Here is a 20,612-nt window from a genome sequence, read left to right as displayed (position 1 = left end):
AACTTACCATCCTGAGACAAGGCTGAGTATAGCCCACAAAGATCTCCACCACGGCACAACCCAAGGGGGCTGGGGGGGCGCCAACCCAGACAGGATGATCACATCAGTGAATCAACCCACTCAGGTGACGCAACCCTTCCAGGGACACAAGTGTTTGCGTGTGTGTGTGTGTGGGGGGGGGGGGGGGGGGGGGGGTCCTGGTCCTGATCCTGGTCCCCCGAACAAACCCAATCACCCTCTTCCTCTATTTCCTAGAGATATCTCCTATCTCCCCAATCACCCTCTTCCTGTATCTCCTAGAGGTATCTCCTATCTCCCCAATCACCCTCTTCCTGTATCTCCTAGAGATATCTCCTAGAGGTATCTCCTATCTCCCGAATCACCCACTTCCTGTATCTTCTAGAGATATCTCCTAGAGGTATCTCCTATCTCCCCAATCACCCTCTTCCTGTATCTCCTAGAGATATCTCCTAGAGGTATCTCCTATCTCCCGAATCACCAACTTCCTGTATCTCCTAGAAATATCTCCTAGAGGTATCTCCTATCTCCCCAATCACCCTCTTCCTGTATCTCCTAGAGATATATCCTAGAGGTATATCCTATCTCCTCAATCACCCTCTTCCTTTTTCTCCTAGAAGTATCTCCTATCTTCCCAATCACCCTCTTCCTGTATCTCCTAGAGATATCTCCTAGAGGTATCTCCTATCTCCCCAATCACCCTCTTCCTGTATCTCCTAGATATATCTCCTATCTCCCGAATCACCCACTTCCTGTATCTCCTAGAGGTATCTCCTAGAGGTATCTCCTATCTCCCCAATCACCGTCTTCCTGTATCTCCTGTTCCTCAAACACTTTCTGTATCTCCCTGGGGCATGTAAGCGTTTACTACAGTTTCCATAAACCCAAAACGTACAGGAATGGGACTAAGCACTCACCCCAGAGGGGGTACCCGTGTTGAGGCTCAGTATGGCGGATGTGTTGTTGCCTACCCTTACCACCTGGGGGCGGCCCGTCAGGAAGTCCAGGATCCAGTTGCAGGTGTTCAATCTCATGGTCCGGAGCTTAGTCTTTACGTTTGTCAAATAGACTATGATGGTCTGCTTGAAACATGTAGATATTACAGACTGGGTCAGAGAGACACTTGCCAGCTGGTCAGCGCATGCTTTTAATACATGTCCTCGTAATCTGTCTGGCCCTGTGGCTTTGCGAATTTTAACCTGTTTCAAGGTCCTACTTACATCACTACGGAGAGCGAGATCACACAGTCGTCCAGAACTTGCTGGTGCTCTCATGCATGGTTCAGTGTTGCTTTCCTCAAAACGATCCTAGAAGGCATTTAGCTCGTCTGGTATGTCACTGGACACAAACAAAGAGGTAAAACTGATTTTAGTTTTCCTGCATTAAAGTCCCTTGCCACTAGGAGCGCTGCTTCTGGATGAGCATTTTCTTCTTTACTTATGGCCTTATACAGCTCGTTGAGTGCAGTCTTAATGACAGCATCGGTTTGGGGTGATAAATAGACAGCTACAAAAATTATAGATGAAAGCTCTCTCGGCAAATAGTATGATCTGCAGCTTATTCATGAGGTATTCTAACTCAGACGAGCAAAAAACTTGAGACTTCTTTAAAACATTTGAGAGAGAGTGAGGTGTATATTATCCCATGTTGTTCCCGTGTAACTCAGTTGGTAGGGCATGGCGCGTGCAGCACTAGGGTTGTAGGTTCGCTAGGGTTGTAGGTTCGATTCCCATGGGGGACCAGTAAGAAAAAACTATTCAAGTCACTCTGGATACCCTGATGAAGACAGCTTGGCTGTCGAAACGTTGGATATTACATTTTTGCATCTGAGCTCCTAGAGTGTGCGGCTCGCCTTTATTTTCACATTTTCTACTCCGCTAGCCAGCACCTTACCTAAATAGGTGTGCATTTATTTTTCTTCTAGATTGTTCTGGATAAGAGTGTCTGCTAAAATATTAAATGTTATTCAGCTATGAGAAACATTAGGACATTACAGTTATTCTGTTCCTGTTGATAGATTTCTTCTCTAGTAAATTGCACGTTCGCTGACAAGACAATGGAGGTCTAGATGCATGCCGACGTAGTCTAATCATGACACTTCCTCTTTCGACTCCCGGGGATAGGGCCCTGTGTAACGGATGTGAAACGGCTAGCTTAGTTAGCGGTGGTGCGCGCTAAATAGCGTTTCAATCGGTGACGTCACTTGCTCTGAGACCTTGAAGTAGTTGTTCCCCTTGCTCTGCAAGGGCCGTGGCTTTTGTGGAGCGATGGGTAATGATGCTTCGTGGGTGTCAGTTGTTGATGTGTGCAGGAGGGTCCCTGGTTCGCGCCCGGGCATGGGCGAGGGGACGGTCTAAAGTTATACTGTTACACCTGGTCTGTGGTCAGCTTTACACAGTGGTATAAAAATACTACTTTTAAGTTGTTTTTGGGGGTGTATCTGTACTTTACTTTACTATTTATATTTATTTATATTCTATTTATATTTATGACAAATTGTATTTTTACTTCACTACATTTCTAAAGAAAATAATGTACTTTTTACTCTAGACATTTTCCCTGACACCCAAAAGTACTTGTTACATTTTGACAGGAAAACAGTCCAAGTCATCCCTACTGCCTCTGATCTGGCAGATCATGGATCACATGACATCCAGAGAAGCTGCCTCGTTGAAGTAGAAATCTTCCCCCAAATCGAGATTCTTGATCGCTGTTTTAGGAAATGATGGCGGGAATATTATCTCCCAAAGAAACACCACAAAATAGCAGTTGGTGTGAAGCCGACAGTTGTACAGCGCCATTTCCCAGTGTCCTATCCTCACAGCAGCTACGTAGCTGTTGGTTTATTTGTCCTATCCTCACAGCAGCTACGTAGCTGTTGGTTTATTTGTCCTATCCTCACAGCAGCTACGTAGCTGTTGGTTTATTTGTCCTATCCTCACAGCAGCTACGTAGCTGTTGGTTTATTTGTCCTATCCTCACAGCAGCTACGTAGCTGTTGGTTTATTTGTCCTATCCTCACAGCAGCTATGTAGCTGTTGGTTTATTTGTCCTATCCTCACAGCAGCTACGAAGCTGTTGGTTTATTTGTCCTATCCTCACAGCAGCTACGTAGCTGTTGGTTTATTTGTCCTATCCTCACAGCAGCTATGTAGCTGTTGGTTTATTTGCCCTATCCTCACAGCAGCTACGTAGCTGTTGGTTTATTTGTCCTATCCTCACAGCAGCTATGTAGCTGTTGGTTTATTTGTCCTACCCTCACAGCAGCTACGTAGCTGTTGGTTTATTTGTCCTATCCTCACAGCGGCTACGTAGCTGTTGGTTTATTTGTACTATCCTCACAGCAGCTACGTAGCTGTTGGTTTGTTTGTCCTATCCTCACAGCAGCTACGTAGCTGTTGGTTTATTTGTCCTATCCTCACAGCAGCTACGTAGCTGTTGGTTTATTTGTCCTATCCTCACAGCAGCTACGTAGCTGTTGGTTTATTTGTCCAAACCTCACAGCAGCTACGTAGCTGTTGGTTTATTTGTCCTATCCTCACAGCAGCTACGTAGCTGTTGGTTTGTTTGTCCTATCCTCACAGCAGCTACGTAGCTGTTGGTTTATTTGTCCTATCCTCACAGCAGCTACGTAGCTGTTGGTTTATTTGTCCTATCCTCACAGCAGCTACGTAGCTGTTGGTTTATTTGTCCTATCCTCACAGCAGCTACGTAGCTGTTGGTTTTATTTGTCCTATCCTCACAGCAGCTACGTAGCTGTTGGTTTATTTGTCCTATCCTCACAGCAGCTACGTAGCTGTTGGTTTATTTGTCCTACCCTCACAGCAGCTACGTAGCTGTTGGTTTATTTGTCCTATCCTCACAGCAGCTACGTAGCTGTTGGTTTATTTGTCCTATCCTCACAGCGGCTACGTAGCTGTTGGTTTATTTGTCCTATCCTCACAGCAGCTATGTAGCTGTTGGTTTATTTGCCCTATCCTCACAGCAGCTACGTAGCTGTTGGTTTATTTGTCCTATCCTCACAGCGGCTACGTAGCTGTTGGTTTATTTGTACTATCCTCACAGCAGCTACGTAGCTGTTGGTTTGTTTGTCCTATCCTCACAGCAGCTACGTAGCTGTTGGTTTATTTGTCCTATCCTCACAGCAGCTACGTAGCTGTTGGTTTATTTGTCCTATCCTCACAGCAGCTACGTAGCTGTTGGTTTATTTGTCCTATCCTCACAGCAGCTACGTAGCTGTTGGTTTATTTGTCCAAACCTCACAGCAGCTACGTAGCTGTTGGTTTATTTGTCCTATCCTCACAGCAGCTACGTAGCTGTTGGTTTATTTGTCCTACCCTCACAGCAGCTACGTAGCTGTTGGTTTATTTGTCCTATCCTCACAGCAGCTGCGTAGCTTTTGATTGAGTGTAATGGATTTTCATCAGTGTTATGATGCGTGGGTGTATGATATGTATGATGTATTGGTGCAGACTTATTCATTGATGCATAGTAGCTATTTAGCTACCTAGATACCACCGACACTGACACATAACCTTAGCCTGCTAGGTACCACAGACACATAACCTTATCTATCTAGGTACCACAGACACAGACACATAACCTTAGCTAGCTAGGTACCACAGTCACATACACATAACCTTAGCTAGCTAGGTACCACAGACACAGACACATAACCTTAGCTAGCTAGGTACCACAGACACATAACCTTAGCTAGCTAGGTACCACAAACACAGACAAATAACCTTAGCTAGCTAGGTACCACAGACACATAACCTTAGCTAGCTAGGTACCACAGACACAGACACATAACCTTAGCTAGCTAGGTACCACAGTCACATACACATAACCTTAGCTAGCTAGGTACCACAAACACAGACAAATAACCTTAGCTAGCTAGGTACCACATACACATAACCTTAGCTAGCTAGGTACCAAAGACACAGACACATAACCTTAGCTAGCTAGGTACCACAGTCACATACACATAACCTTAGCTAGCTAGGTACCACAGACACAGACACATAAACTTAGCTAGCTAGGTACCACAGACACATAACCTTAGCTAGCTAGGTACCACAGACACAGACAAATAACCTTAGCTAGCTAGGTACCACAGACACATAACCGTAGCTAGCTATCTAGGTACCACAGACACACAACCTTAGCTATCTAGGTACCACAGACACATAACCTTAGCTATCTAGGTACCACAGACACACAACCTTAGCTATCTAGGTACCACAGACACACAACCTTAGCTATCTAGGTACCACAGACACACAACCTTAGCTATCTAGGTTCCACAGACACACAACCTTAGCAACCTGCATTCAGCATTGAAATTGAGCGACATTCCATTTGAATTTGCACCGGGTACCCTGTGTGTTACTGTGTATGCCATATTATGGTGATGAGTGTGTTTATGTGTGTGTGCATGTGTGTTTGTGTTTATTGTTATAGTGTATTAGGGAGGGGTAGACACACACAGGCAAACATCTCCCTCCTCGCTCTCTTCTGTCACCTCCTCACTCATTCCTTCCCTCTCCTCCCTCACTCCCTCCCTCTCCTCCGTCATTCCCTCCCTCCCTCCGTCATTCCCTCCCTCCCTCTCCTCCGTCATTCCCTCCCTCCCTCCGTCATTCCCTCCCTCCCTCTCCTCCGTCATTCCCTCCCTCCCTCTCCTCCATAATTCCCTCCCTCCCTTTCCTCCATAATTCCCTTCCTCCCTCTCCTCCGTCACTGCCTCTCCTCCGTCATTCCTTCTCCTCCCTCTCCTCCATAATTCCCTCCCTCCCTCTCCTCCGTCACTCCCTCTCTTCCGTCATTCCCTCTCCTCCCTCTCCTCCGTAATTCCCTCCCTCCCTCCCTCTCCTCTCCTCTCCTCTCCTCAGCCTCATCAAAGCTCCTCTTCAACACTACATATCGTCTCCCTGGCAACGGTGAAATCATCAGGCTGATAGCAGCTAGGCAGCTGGGTCAACGCCCCCACAGTCTCTCTCTCCTTCCTCTCTCGCTTTCCTCTCTCTCGCTCTCCTTCTCTCTCGCTTGCCTCTCTCTCTCTCCTTCTCTCTCGCTTTCCTCTCTCTCTTTATCTCTCTCTCTCTTTATCTCTCTGCTCCTCAGAAAGAGGATGAATCACTAGTGCTTACACACTACTCCTCCACACATACGTACACACTCACTATCCCTTTCTCATCCCTCTCTCTCTCCTCCTTCCTCTCTCTCTCTCCCTCTCTCATCTCCTCCTTCCTCTCTCTCTCCCTCTCTCATCTCCTCCTTCCTCTCTCTCATCTCCTCCTTCCTCTCTCTCTCTCCCTCTCTCATCTTCTCCTTCCTCTCTCTCTCCGTCTCTCATCTCCTCCTTCCTCTCCCTCTCTCTCATCTCCTCCTTCCTCTCTGCCTCACTCTCATCTCCTCCTTCCTCTCTCTCCCTCCCTCATCTCCTCCTTCCACTCTCTTTCTCTCCCTCTCTCATCCCCTCCTTCCACTCTCTCTCATCGCTGCCTTCTTCTCTCTCATCTCCTCCTTCCTCTCACTCTCTGTCTCTCCTCCTCCTTCCCCGCGCTCATCTCCTCCTTCCCCGCTCTCTCCTCCTCTTTCCTCTCGCTCATCTCCTCCTTCCCTGCTTTCACCTCCTCCTTCCTCTCTCTCCCTCCCTCTCTCATCTCCTCCTTCCTCTCTCTCATCTCCTCCTTCCTCTCCCTCTCTCATCTCCTCCTTCCTCTCTCTTTCTCTCTCTCTCCCTCCCTCTCTCACCTCCTCCTTCTCCGCTCTCACCTCCCCGGCCACGATGTGTTTACAATACAACGATGTGTTTACAATACCACGATGTGTTTACAATACCACGATGTGTTTACAATACCACGATGTGTTTACAATACCACGACCACGATGTGTTTACAATACAACGATGTGTTTACAATACCACGATGTGTTTACAATACCACAATGTGTTTACAATACCACGATGTGTTTACAATACCACGATGTGTTTACAATACCACGATGTGTTCACAATACCACGATGTGTTCACAATACCACGATGGCACTTTTAAGATAATAGAAGTTAAGAAAATATTTACTAAAAAACAGTTACACAATAAAATAACAATAATGAAGTTATATACAGGGTCTACCGGTACTGAGTCAATCTGCAGGGGTACTTGTTAGTTGAGGTAATATATGCTTATAGCCATAGTCTAGGTCTACTGACTAAAATCTGGGTTTATGATTGTCTTTACATTTTGCCATGGTTTGGTTTGCTAGATGTAGGTAACCTATAGACCATGATAGGCCTACATCTTATTTCAAATAGCCGACAATAACCGAGGCAAGATGTCATGGAAAATAAACCCTTTTAGCATTTTATTCAAATTGATTTTATTTCGTATGAACAGCGAGGCGATTTCGAGATAAGAAGTGCTTCTTTCGCCCCCTGCTGGAATAGGCTACTGAAGATGCGGGTCGTCGTTTCAATCCCTGAATCAACTATTAATAATATAGTTATGAACTGAATAGGCCTCTGGAATAGGCTACTGAAGATGCGGGTCGTCGTTTCAATCCCTGAATCAAATATTAATAATATAGTTATGAACTGAATAGGCCGATGTTTGTCAACAACAGCCAGTGTTTTTTTTTGTTTTTTTTTACCTGTAGCTTAATCTGACTGTTACTGTTAGCCTACCTGGAGCAGGAAAACAGATTGAATAAATAGCCTATAACAAGGCAAAGGAGTACCATCACTTCCATTTCAAATTTCCACTGATTACGCCGAAAACCCTTCGCTTGATACGGTTTTCGATAAGCAAAAAGTCGACATTAGGAATGCAGTTTAAACAACCTCTTAGCAAATGTATCTAAAGTGCTCTAGAGCGCGTGAAGTCGTTTTCCTGTACTTTGTCGCACGTTATTTATTAATATGTGTCTCGAATATGGTCATAGTTTTTGCAAGAGGTTAGGAAGTGCCAGCTCAGTTTCCACCTCATTATGTGGGCAGTGTGCACATAGCCTGTCTTCTCTTGAGAGCCATGTCTGCCTACGGTGGCCTCTTTCAATAGCAAGGCTCTGCTCACTGAGTCTGTACATAGTATGTATACATTTCCACCTGCAACCTTCCGACCAATACATTTCCACCTGCAACCCTACGACCAATACATTTCCACCTGCAACCTTCCGACCAATACATTTCCACCTGCAACCCTCCGACCAATACATTTCCACCTGCAACCTTCCGACCAATACACTATCACCTGCATCCATCGACCAATACATTTCCACCTGCAACCCTCCGACCAATACATTTCCACCTGCAACCCTCCGACCAATACATTTCAACCTGCAACCCTCCGACCAATACATTTCCACCTGCAACCCTCCGACCAATACATTTCCACCTGCAACCCTCGACCAATACATTTCCACCTGCAACTCTCCGACCAATACATTTCCACCTGCAGCCCTCCGACCAATAAATTTCCACCTGCAACCCTCGACCAATACATTTTCACCTGCAACCCTCTGACCAATACATTTCAACCTGCAACCCTCGACCAATACATTTTCACCTGCAACCCTCCGACCAATACATTTCTACCTGCAACCCTCCGACCAATACATTTTCACCTGCAACCCTCTGACCAATACATTTCAACCTGCAACCCTCGACCAATACATTTTCACCTGCAACCCTCCGACCAATACATTTCTACCTGCAACCCTCCGACCAATACATTTCCACCTGCAACCCTCCGACCAATACATTTCCACCTGCAACCCTCAACCAATACATTTCCACCTGCAACCCTCCGACCAATACATTTCATCCTGCAACCCTCCGACCAATACATTTCCACCTGCAACCCTCCGACCAATACATTTCCACCTGCAACCCTCCGACCAATACATTTTCACCTGCAACCCTCCGACCAACACATTTCCACCTGCAACCCTCCGACCAATACATTTTCACCTGCAACCCTCCGACCAATACATTTCCACCTGCAACCCTCCGACCAATACATTTCCACCTGCAACCCTCGACCAATACATTTCAACCTGCAACCCTCCGACCAATACATTTCCACCTGCAACCCTCGACCAATACATTTCCACCTGCAACCCTCGACCAATACATTTCCACTTGCAACCCTCCGACCAATACATTTCCACCTGCAACCCTCCGACCAATAGATTTCCACCTCCGACATAGTTTCCGGGGAAACCACAGATACAGTGCCTTGCGAAAGTATTCGGCCCCCTTGAACTTTGCGACCTTTTGCCAAATTTCAGGCTTCAAACATAAAGATATAAAACTGTATTTTTTTGTGAAGAATCAACAACAAGTGGGACACAATCATGAAGTGGAACGACATTTATTGGATATTTCAAGTTTTTTTAACAAATCAAAAACTGAAAAATTGGCCGTGCAAAATTATTCAGCCCCCCTAAGTTAATACTTTGTAGCGCCACCTTTTGCTGCGATTACAGCTGTAAGTCGCTTGGGGTATGTCTCTATCAGTTTTGCACATCGAGAGACTGAAATTTTTTCCCATTCCTCCTTGCAAAACAGCTCGAGCTCAGTGAGGTTGGATGTAGAGCATTTGTGAACAGCAGTTTTCAGTTCTTTCCACAGATTCTCGATTGGATTCAGGTCTGGACTTTGACTTGGCCATTCTAACACCTAGATATGTTTATTTTTGAACCATTCCATTGTAGATTTTGCTTTATGTTTTGGATCATTGTCTTGATGGAAGACAAATCTCCGTCCCAGTCTCAGGACTTTTGCAGACTCCATCAGGTTTTCTTCCAGAATGGTCCTGTATTTGGCTCCATCCATCTTCCCATCAATTTTAACCATCTTCCCTGTCCCTGCTGAAGAAAAGCAGGCCCAAACCATGATGCTGCCACCACCATGTTTGACAGTGGGGATGGTGTGTTCAGGGTGATGAGCTGTGTTGCTTTTACTCCAAACATAACGTTTTGCATTGTTGCCAAAAAGTTCAATTTTGGTTTCATCTGACCAGAGCACCTTCTTCCACATGTTTGGTGTGTCTCCCAGGTGGCTTGTGGCAAACTTTAAACAACACTTTTTATGGATATCTTTAAGAAATGGCTTTCTCCTTGCCACTCTTCCATAAAGGCCAGATTTGTGCAATATACGACTGATTGTTGTCCTATGGACAGAGTCTCCCACCTCAGCTGTAGATCTCTGCAGTTCATCCAGAGTGATCATGGGCCTCTTGGCTGCATCTCTGATCAGTCTTCTCCTTGTATGAGCTGAAAGTTTAGAGGGACGGCCAGGTCTTGGTAGATTTGCAGTGGTCTGATACTCCTTCCATTTCAATATTATCGCTTGCACAGTGCTCCTTGGGATGTTTAAAGCTTGGGAAATCTTTTTGTATCCAAATCCGGCTTTAAACTTCTTCACAACAGTATCTCGGACCTGCCTGGTGTGTTCCTTGTTCTTCATGATGCTCTCTGCGGTTTTAACGGACGGTTATAATGTCAAATATACTGTTTAGGTTCTCTACTGCCAAGTTTACACCTTCACTATTACAGTGAAACATTTTGTCCAGGAAGTTGTCTAAAAGGGATTGAATTCAAGTAGAATGTGTAGATTTTGCTGTGATCTGATAGGGCTGTCAGTGGACTGACTGTGAACGCTCTGAGAGACGTCAGTGATAAAGTAGTCTACAGTACTACTGCCAAGAGATGAGCTATAGGTGTACCTACCATAGGAGTCCCCTCGAAGCCTACCATTGGCTATGTACATACCCAGCGTGTGACAGAGCTGCAGGAGTTGTGACCCATTTTTGTTGGTTATGTTGTCATAGTTGTGCCTAGGGGGGCATATGGGGGAGGGAATGCTGTCACCTGCAGGCAGGTGTTTGTCCCCCTGTTTGCTGAGGGTGTCAGGTTCTTGTCCGGTTCTGGCATTTAGGTCATCACAGATTAGTACATGTCCCTGGGCCTGGAAATGATGGATTTCCCCCTCCAGGATGGAGAAGCCGTGTGTGTGTGTGTGTGTGTGTGTGTGTGTGTGTGTGTGTGTGTGTGTGTGTGTGTTGAAGACAGTGTGTGTTGTGTTTTGATGTGTTCTGCTGTGTGTTATAGACGGTCTCTTTGGGCACTGTGTCTGTCTATGTGTGTCTAGTAACTGTGTTGATGTGTTCTGCTGTGTGTTACAGACGGTCTCTTTGGGCACTGTGTCTGTCTATGCGTGTCTAGTAACTGTGTTGACGTGTTCTGCTGTGTGTTACAGACGGTCTCTTTGGGCAGTGCCGTACCTCTAAGCAGGACCAGGTGCAGTACCAGGTGTCATTTCCTGTTTTGAAGAGGATGCAGGAAGTCCTCAAGCAGCTCATGCTACAGGGTGAGTCAACAGCCTAACACAACCACTGCATGTGGTTGAAATCTAAGGGCTCTATTTTAAACAAACCAACAACAACAACAAAACAACAAAAATAAGGTAAATCTTAGCTCTAGGTCCGGGGGTGTGTCACAAATATTTGTGTTATTTACATAATTATGAGGCCCAATAGCAGGCGGTGGTGCAAGAGGGCTGGGTTTTGATTTATAAACAAATTGTTGGTGTGACGAGGCCTTGGCCACTCACTAGCCAATCAACACATCCATTGTCTTAATGTTGCATGTTTGTCTCCGGTTCTGTAGGTTATTGATGGTCTTTGAGTTGTCATCAACTCCAATTCGGCTGTGTGCGCGGAATATTCTCGTCCTGGTCGACTGTGGATTGATATTACAGTTTATTAAATAGCATAGGCTACAGTGTTAGCAAAAGTTTAAAAAAAACATCCAGTGTTTGCTCAATAGCCAACATTGTTGTAATTGGCTTCAATGAGCCTAGCCGAGCCTAGCCAAACCTTGCCGAATCTAGCGTAGCCGAACTTTGCATAGCCGAACCTAGCCTGGCCGAGCCTAGCCAAACCTATCCGATTCTATCCTAGCCGAACCTAGCCGATCCTAGCCTAGCTGTGCTGAGCCTAGCCGAGTTGAGCTGAGCCTAGCCGAGCCGAGCTTAGCCGAGCCTAGCCGATCTTAGCCGAGCCTAGCTGGCCCGAACCTAGCCTAGCCTAGCCGAGCCTAGCCGATCCTAGCGTAGCCAAACCTCACCGGCTCGAACCTTGCCTAGGCGAGCCGAGCTGAGTTGAGCTGAGCCTAGCCGAGCCGAACCTAGCCGAACCTAGCCTAGCTGAGCTGAGCCTAGCCGAGTTGAGCTGAGCATAGCCGAGCCGAGCTTAGCCGAGCCTAGCCGATCTTAGCCGAGCCTAGCTGGCCCGAACCTAGCCTAGCCTAGCCGTGCCTAGCCGATCCTAGCGTAGCCAAACCTCACCGGCTCGAACCTTGCCTAGGCGAGCCGAGCTGAGTTGAGCTGAGCCTAGCCGAGCCGAGCTTAGCCGAGCCTAGCCGATCTTAGCCGAGCCTAGCCGGCCTGAACCTAGCCTAGCCTAGCCGAGCTGAGCCTAGCCGAACCGAGCCTAGCCGAACCTAGACTACTTGTCTTTAAGTGTCGCACTTCTCCTAAATGAAAATATACTTGTCAGCTTTGCAAGGCCAGGATAAAAAAGAAACAATGTATTGCTGTACTAGCCTTCATTATATTAGCCTTTGCCCAGAGTACGCATAACATTCGCACATCTGTACAAAACACTGGGCTCCTGTCAAATGTACCTATGTGTGAGGCAGATTATTATTTTTTTCTCAATCTGCCGTAGATATGGTATTATAGGAGGACTGAATAGTTTGAAGCGTGTCTTTGAGGGTTTGGCCGGGGTAGGCAGTCATTGGCCGTTTGGCCGGGGTAGGCAGTCATTGACCGTTTGGCCTGGGTAGGCAGTCATTGGCCGTTTGGCCAGGGTAGGCAGTCATTGGCCATTTGGCCGGGGTAGGCAGTCATTGGCCGTTTGACCGGGGTAGGCAGTCATTGGCCGTTTGGCCGGGGTAGGCAGTCATTGGCCGTTTGGTCGGGGTAGGCAATCATTGGCCGTTTGGCCGGGGTAGGCAGTCATTGGCCGTTTGGCCGGGGTAGGCAGTCATTGGCCGTTTGACCGGGGTAGGCAGTCATTGGCCGTTTGGCCGGGGTAGGCAGTCATTGGCCGTTTGACCGGGGTAGGCAGTCATTGGCCGTTTGGCCGGGGTAGGCAGTCATTGGCCGTTTGGCCGGGGTAGGCAGTCATTGGCAGTCATTTGTCCTTAACTGACTTGCCTTTTTAAATTAATGAATTAAATTAGGAAACGATCCAAAGCACTCTTAGTTGACTAATTAAAACCCTTTTATTCATAGGCTACTTGGCTAATGGCCAGAGAAAAAGTATGCACCTATGCAATGCTTCTAAACCAGCATTGATTAAAGGGTGGGTAGGCTATGCTTGGTTTTTAATTCAATGGGGGATGGGGGGGACCCCATTTGTTTTTTAATGTTTCTAAATAGGAAATTCTCCAGCACAAAAATAAACATCTCTTCTTCCATGGGAACTGTGCGTCATGGCAGGAAAGGCTGGGCTTTCGCTCTCTAAATACACTGGGCTTTCGCTCTCTAAATACACTGGCCTTTCGCTCTCTAAATACACTGGGCTTTCGCTCTCTAAATACACTGGGCTTTCGCTCTCTAAATACACTGGCCTTTCGCTCTCTAAATACACTTGGCTTTTGCTCTCTAAATACACTGGCCTTTCGCTCCCTAAATACACTGGGCTTTCGCTCTCTAAATACACTGGCCTTTCGCTCTCTAAATACACTGGGCTTTCGCTCTCTAAATACACGTCATTGTCAACCGTATTACTGCTAAGTGCTGCTTCTTTTGTGGGTATTAAGACGTCCCATTAGCTCTCCATTAAATTGTCACTTTTACGCTTGTTTTTAAGGACACACCTCATATACTGCCAAGCTTCCCACCTCAGCGCAAGTGAGCTTATGTCGAATTGCATTTCGGGCTGGGAAATGTTGTTGAATTACCAAACCTGGCGTTAATACGGCTGGGAAATTATGTTGAATAGCCAAACTTAGCGTTAAGGCAGGAAAATGCCAGTGCACCAGTATTACTTGACCAAATTGCAAACTAACGTGCGTTTGACCCTTGCGCCTCCTTAGCACCAGAAAATAGAGCCCCCTGTGTTTTACAATGACTTTTTAGCTGATTTAACCAAAAATCGACTCATGTTCAAATACATCATTGATTCAACATGTTCCTAAAATATGAATTACCTAAGCAAATATTCTTTAACCCAATTGTCCAATTGTAGGTCTGTCCTGGCAGGATGACATTACCCAGTACGTTGTTGCCAAAGAGCTGAGCAGAGTTCCTCACACCACACAGTCCCTAAAGGCCTCATCCTTTTCACAGTAAGGTTTACTAATAGATTTGAGAGAATGTAAAGTTGACCTCTAGGACTTCTCCCAGCTGGTCTATCCAGTATTTTGTCTCTGTGTAGCTGTAAATGTAAAGATGCTTACAAGAACTGAAAGTGGATTTAGACCAGTGAGCTTTTTCTCTAGACTATCCAACATTGTCTTGTGTGTCTTATACACCTCTGTGTAGTAGACGGAAGCAGCACTATGCTCAGGGCCCGTATTCAAAATGTGTCTCAGACTAGGAACAGGTCCCCCATGTCTGTATAACATTTGATTAACTATGACCTAGAAAGCTAAGCTGATCCTATATCAGCACTCCTATTCTGAGCACTTTGTTGAATGACTCTCTCTGATCTGCTAAACTCTCCCCCTTGGCTTGTACTCCCTACCAGAACCAAGCAGAGCTCCTCCAATCAGAGAGCACACCTCAGCAGCTCCTCCAGTCAGGGAGGATACCCCAGCAGCTCCTCCAGTCAGGGAGGATACCTCAGCAGCTCCTCCAGTCAGGGAGGATACCCCATCAGCTCATTCAATCAGGGAGGATACCCCAGCAGCTCCTCCAATCAGGGAGGATACCCCAGCAGCTCCTCTAAGCAGGGAGGATATCCCAGCAGCTCCTCTAAGCAGGGAGGATACCCCAGCAGCTCCTCCAATCAGGGAGGATACCCCAGCAGCTCCTCCAATCAGGGAGGATATCCCAGCAGCTCCTCTAAGCAGGGAGGATACCCCAGCAGCTCCTCCAATCAGGGAGGATACCCCAGCAGCTCCTCCAATCAGGGAGGATATCCCAGCAGCTCCTCTAAGCAGGGAGGATACCTCAGCAGCTCCTCCAGTCAGGGAGGATACCCCAGCAGCTCCTCCAGTCAGGGAAGATACCCGAGCAGCTCCTCTAAGCAGGGAAGTTACCCCAGCAGCTCCTCTAAGCAGGGAGGATACCCCAGCAGCTCCTCCAGTCAGGGAGGATACCCCAGCAGCTCCTCCAGTCAGGGAGAATACTCCAGCAGCTCCTCTAAGCAGGTAGGGTACCCCAGCAGCTCCTCTAAGCAGGGAGGATATCCCAGCAGCTCCTCTAAGCAGGGAGGATACCCCAGCAGCTCCTCTAAGCAGGGAGGGTACCCCAGCAGCTCCTCTAAGCAGGGAGGATACCCCAGCAGCTCCTCTAAGCAGGGAGGATACCCCAGCAGCTCCTCTAAGCAGGGAGGATACCCCAGCAGCTCCTCCAGTCAGGTAGGATACCCCAGCAGCTCCTCTAAGCAGGGAGGATACCCCAGCAGCTCCTCCAATCAGGGAGGATACCCCAGCAGCTCCTCCAATCAGGGAGGATACCCCAGCAGATCCTCCAGTCAGGGAGGACACCCCAGCAGATCCTCCAGTCAGGGAGGATACCCCAGCAGATCCTCCAGTCAGGGAGGATACCCCAGCAGCTCCTCCAATCAGGGAGGATACCCCAGCAGATCCTCCAGTCAGGGAGGATACCCCAGCAGCTCCTCCAATCAGGGAGGATATCCCAGTCAGGCTGACAGCCACCAGGACCACTTGATAGTAGACCATCTCCAGTCCCTGCTCCGCATGCAGACATCTCCCATGGACCCCTTTACCTACCAACAGGTACTGTAGGCTACAGCCATGCATGTTAACACAGACACTCAGACACACAGCAAACTTTATATTGTAAAGATAATTTGTCCACTTTCGGTAAACTCTGTACAATACAACTATTGGGAGTTTACGCGCAAGCACCCTCTACTGAAGAACAATAGAATCACATCTGACAAGTCCAATGAACACCGTACCTCACATGAAGTCCCGCCTTCTACAGGTGATAAACTCGAGGTACCTCACATGAAGGCCCGCCTTCTACAGGTGATAAACTCGAGGTACCTCACATGAAGGCCCGCCTTCTACAGGTGATAAACTCGAGGTACCATGTCCCATGTTTCGTGAGCTGAAATTTAAGAAATCACAGAATTTTCCTACAGTCCAAAATATTATTATTTAGTAAGAAAAAAAAATGTACATCCCTGTTAGTGAGCATTTCTCCTTTGCCAAGATAATCCATCCACCTGACAGGTCTGGCATATGATCGAAGCAATCTTGAAGCGTGGAATCCGATTGGTCAGACCAGCGTTGGATAGACCTAAGCACGAGCGCTTCCTGTTTTAGTTTCTTAAGTTGACCTTATTTTGAAAGCTACATATGGTCAATTCAATTCTTCTTTCCTATGTAGCTTATCAGAGATAGACATAACGTGGAGAAAAAACTAAGTACAATTAAAAACAATGTTGAGCTAATATTCAGTCAATCAGGCGTGTGTGTGTGTGTGTGTGTGTGTGTGTGTGTGTGTGTGTGTGTGTGTGTGTGTGTGTGTGTGTAGACTGGAGCTGCTGACCCGGAAGCAGGGAGATATACACGGCTGTGACGATAACCGAGGAGAGTTCTCTTGGGTTCTCTCGGCTCCTCCCAGGCTTTCTGGAAGGAGGGTGGACAACACAGGAGACTGCTGAAGGGGGGACGGCTCATAATAATGTCCAGAACGGAGCAAATGGAATGGCATCAAACAGTCGGAAAGTGTTTGATATATTTGATACCAATCCACCTATTCTGCTCCAGCCATTACCACGAGCCCAACCTCCCGTGGTGGACAATGAGCTTATCGTAGGGGATGTAAGCAATGACACCACGCTTTCTGGCAGCTTTCTGGCAGCTTTCTGGTAGCTTCCATACGTTTTTTTCCCACCTCTGGTTCCTCTCAAGTTCTTGGCTCTCTCCAGAACAGCCGTATTGTCCTTGAACCTTAGGAACTTCACCACTATCAACCTGAGACTGTCACCTGGGCTCGTTACAGCGCGCTCCACCTCAATCTGCCTATGTTCCATCTGCAGCTTTTTTTCACTGATAATTGTTCTCACTTTCTCTTCAGTCTCCATCCAGGTGGAGACTCTGGTATGACATCCACAACAACGTTGTTCCTCCTGGATTGTCCGTCTAGATAGTATTTTTTTCCTAGTCATCTGTAGTAATGATTCACAGACAGTGCTGATGTCATCTCGAATGGACTTACAGTTTGTCATCTTGCTGTAAGTCTGTCTCTATCATGACATCCGCATTCTCCCGGGGAGAACTGCAAACTGTTCTGGTCAGATCAGCCATTCTTTTGTTAGTTGAGTCCACCAGTATTTGGACAAAACACTTGAAGCTATTTTCCTGTTGCTGTAACAAGTGCTTGTATACATCGTGTTGTTGATTTTAAAAGATCTTTAACTTTTGGTGGCATGATGATGGCAACGAAGGCTAACGTTGGTAAAACAACGTAATTCCAGCCAGCACAGCTCACAGGTCCAATGGAAATGGCCACAAACAGCAGGGATTTAAACAGCTACAAGCCCGGAACTATCCATGGTGCCAGACACAAAGGCTAACCACGTCGCGGGCTGTGTTCAAACTGTTAAAGGAAACTTGGCTAGCTTGATAGCTAGCAGCTAGGCTAGCTGCTTCGCCAAGCAACAGCTCTTCAGACTTTAGCGGTATCGCGGGACATATAGCAACAGTCCCAGCAACTGAGGTTAACTGTGTCGCGGGATCTGAATTAAACAGGTAGAATAGTAAAGGTAGAATAGTAAAGGTAGAATAGTAAAGGTAGAATAGTAAAGGTAGATTAGTAAAGGTAGAATAGTAAAGGTAGAATAGTAAAGGTGGATTAGTAAAGGTATAATAGTAAAGGTATAATAGTAAAGGTAGAATAGTAAAGGTAGAATAGTAAAGGTAGATTAGTAAAGGTAGAATAGTAAAGGTGGATTAGTAAAGGTAGAATAGTAAAGGTAGAATAGTAAAGGTAGATTAGTAAAGGTAGAATAGTAAAGGTAGAATAGTAAAGGTAGAATAGTAAAGGTAGAATAGTAAAGGTAGAATAGTAAAGGTATAATAGTAAAGGTATAATAGTAAAGGTATATTAGTAAAGGTAGAATAGTAAAGGTAGAATAGTACACAAGTTCAGCATGTGTTGTGCTCTGATGACATGTGACCTGTTACACACTACCCTGCTGTGGATGTAGCATGGGAATCCTTGGCTTCCGCTCATTGAGACGCTTATAAGTGGAGTGGCCATCCTCCTCCCCCAGGTGTGGAAGGCATCCCGGTTTGGTGAGAAATAGCTGCCACTGGTGCTAGCCACAGTCAAGCGCTGCTTGCCTTATTTTCCAGACTTCATCGATTAGATGACCTGGGCCCAAGCTAATGTTGCATGGGTATTCCCACTTCATGGATGTGGAGGGCTTGGAGAGTGCGGGGCTTGTCCAAGCGTCCTCTGGTGGATGGGATGGGAAACTAGCTGGCTACCTAGTCCCATTGGCTAACAAAGCGATGGTTAACCCCAACCCGTCACTCCCGAATAAGCACTGTCATTTTTCAAGGGGGCGCAGCTTGAGAGGGTGTACCGGGCCCAGGGGTGTGGCAGCACGGGCCCTGAACCTACAGTCGCAAAGCTGCAGGTTTAACAGACTGAGCTGTTGGCTGACCTGGGGAGCCCCACACCAAGCTCCTAGATGAGATTTGTGCTACGGTCGATTTCATCATGTCCTGTTCATCGTCTCAGCGCTTTGGGAAAAGCCTGGGCGCTACCGTGAGAGAGACTGGCAGTTGTACTTGGATGAGCTGATTTTCTCCTACGGGGTTGTTTGGTTTGGCCCTGGAGTCTATGCAGTCTCATTCGGAGGAAAAATAAGCAGGAGGCAGTGCTGCGCGTCCTCTTTCCTCAGTGCTGCGCGTCTTCTTTCCTCAGTGCTGCGCGTCTTCTTTCCTCAGTGCTGCGCGTCTTCTTTCCTCAGTGCTGCGTGTCTTCTTTCCTCAGTGCTGCGCGTCCTCTTTCCTCAGTGCTTATCTTGCTGCTGCTGCAGCCTCATATTCTAGAGTGTCTGCAGACAGAGGCCCGGTGGCTAAGCTGGCTTCCCAAGCTTCTGGGTCCACCACCATGTCTGCTCCTGCTTGTCTTGTTCCACAAGAGCAGACTAAGTTGCTTGCAACAGGTGTCGTTTTACTTCCAAGTGTGAAGGGAAAGCTGGTCCATCCGTGGTGGAAATTCAAAAAGGCATGGAAAAATAACAATTCTCCAAGTCCACAAGCTGGTGTTCCACCCCTTCAGATTTACTGGAGACTCGCTGTGCACATGTGCTGTGTCTCTCTTGATTAGGCAAACAGCAACATTGAGGTACAGGCTAAAATTCTATGTGCATCACCTATGTTTTTACGGTATCACTGAGAACTCAGAGACAGTTTTAGGAAGGAGAATTCTCCAGAAGCAGTGGTTCCTATGTCAGAGGCCCAGGACAGCTTGTACACCCGGAATCTCCTGGTTCCCAAAAGGGGCCGGACTTTGCGCCCCCATTTTGACCTGCATGCCCTAAACAAGCACCTAAGGGTCTACAAATTCAGAATGCTCATGAATAGCCGGTTGTTACAGCCCGTGCGATTGGTTCACCTCCGTCGTCTTGAAGGATGCATACTTTCATGGGGCCATACTGTATATCCCCCTCCCCATAACAGAAAATTCCTGAGGTTCCATTTTGAGGCTGCAGCCTACGATTTTTTGGTCCTCCCTTTTGGGCTGTCCCTCTTGCTTCGCATTTTCACCAAAGTTGTGTAGGTGGATCTGACAACTTTGCAGTGTCTGGGGTAGAAGATATTGGACTACCTGGACGATTGGCTGGTGGTAGCGGAGTCGAAGGAGCCGGTATTACACACATCTATGCTGGTTTCCCATGTTCAGTCTCTGGGTTTCATAGAGAATCAACAGAAGAGCTGTTTGACTCAATCTCAACGCATTCCGTTTCTGGGTCTTGAGTTAGACTCAGTCGAGAACCGTGCGTTCTTGTCCCCGCATATAGCTTGGACGCAATCTCACCACCTGGACCGGTCACTTCAGGTGTCCCCGTCATGTCTACAGGCTCTAGCTCGGTGGACGGACCCTGTTGTCTCGGTGGACGGACCCTGTTGTCCCCCCGTCCCCCCCCCCCCCCACCCCCGCAGCTCAATTCGGGGGTTGTGGAAAGTGCCACACAGTGCACTGCACATCAATTACCTGGAGCTGTTGGCTGTTTTTTGACCTCCACTGGTTAGGGATGCTCTCGCGCACCATTGACCTAGGACCCTCTTTTACACATTTCTCCCTGTGGACCTGATTCAGCCCACACTGGGGATGGATGCTCTCGGGAGGGATTGTTGTTGATGC

The 20,612-nt window shown here is 47.2% G+C and overlaps 1 protein-coding gene across 1 annotated transcript in view; it reads left to right on the top strand.

The window, feature by feature from the left end:
- The window catches only part of LOC139404890 (receptor-type tyrosine-protein phosphatase-like N), a 138,423-nt gene that overhangs the window by 12,298 nt on the left and 105,513 nt on the right, over positions 1 to 20,612 (top strand). Inside the window, exons 2-5 of the mRNA XM_071147426.1 lie at positions 11,283 to 11,393; positions 14,281 to 14,380; positions 14,941 to 15,192; positions 15,853 to 15,997. Coding sequence (XP_071003527.1) covers positions 11,283 to 11,393; positions 14,281 to 14,380; positions 14,941 to 15,192; positions 15,853 to 15,997 — 608 coding nt within the window. The remainder of the gene's footprint in view (positions 1 to 11,282; positions 11,394 to 14,280; positions 14,381 to 14,940; positions 15,193 to 15,852; positions 15,998 to 20,612) is intronic.

This window comes from Oncorhynchus clarkii, unplaced genomic scaffold (genome assembly GCF_045791955.1).
Source record: "Oncorhynchus clarkii lewisi isolate Uvic-CL-2024 unplaced genomic scaffold, UVic_Ocla_1.0 unplaced_contig_4687_pilon_pilon, whole genome shotgun sequence".
Lineage (NCBI taxonomy): Eukaryota > Metazoa > Chordata > Actinopteri > Salmoniformes > Salmonidae > Oncorhynchus > Oncorhynchus clarkii.
Note: the sequence above shows the minus strand (reverse complement) of the source record. Positions and strands in the feature narration are given on the sequence as shown.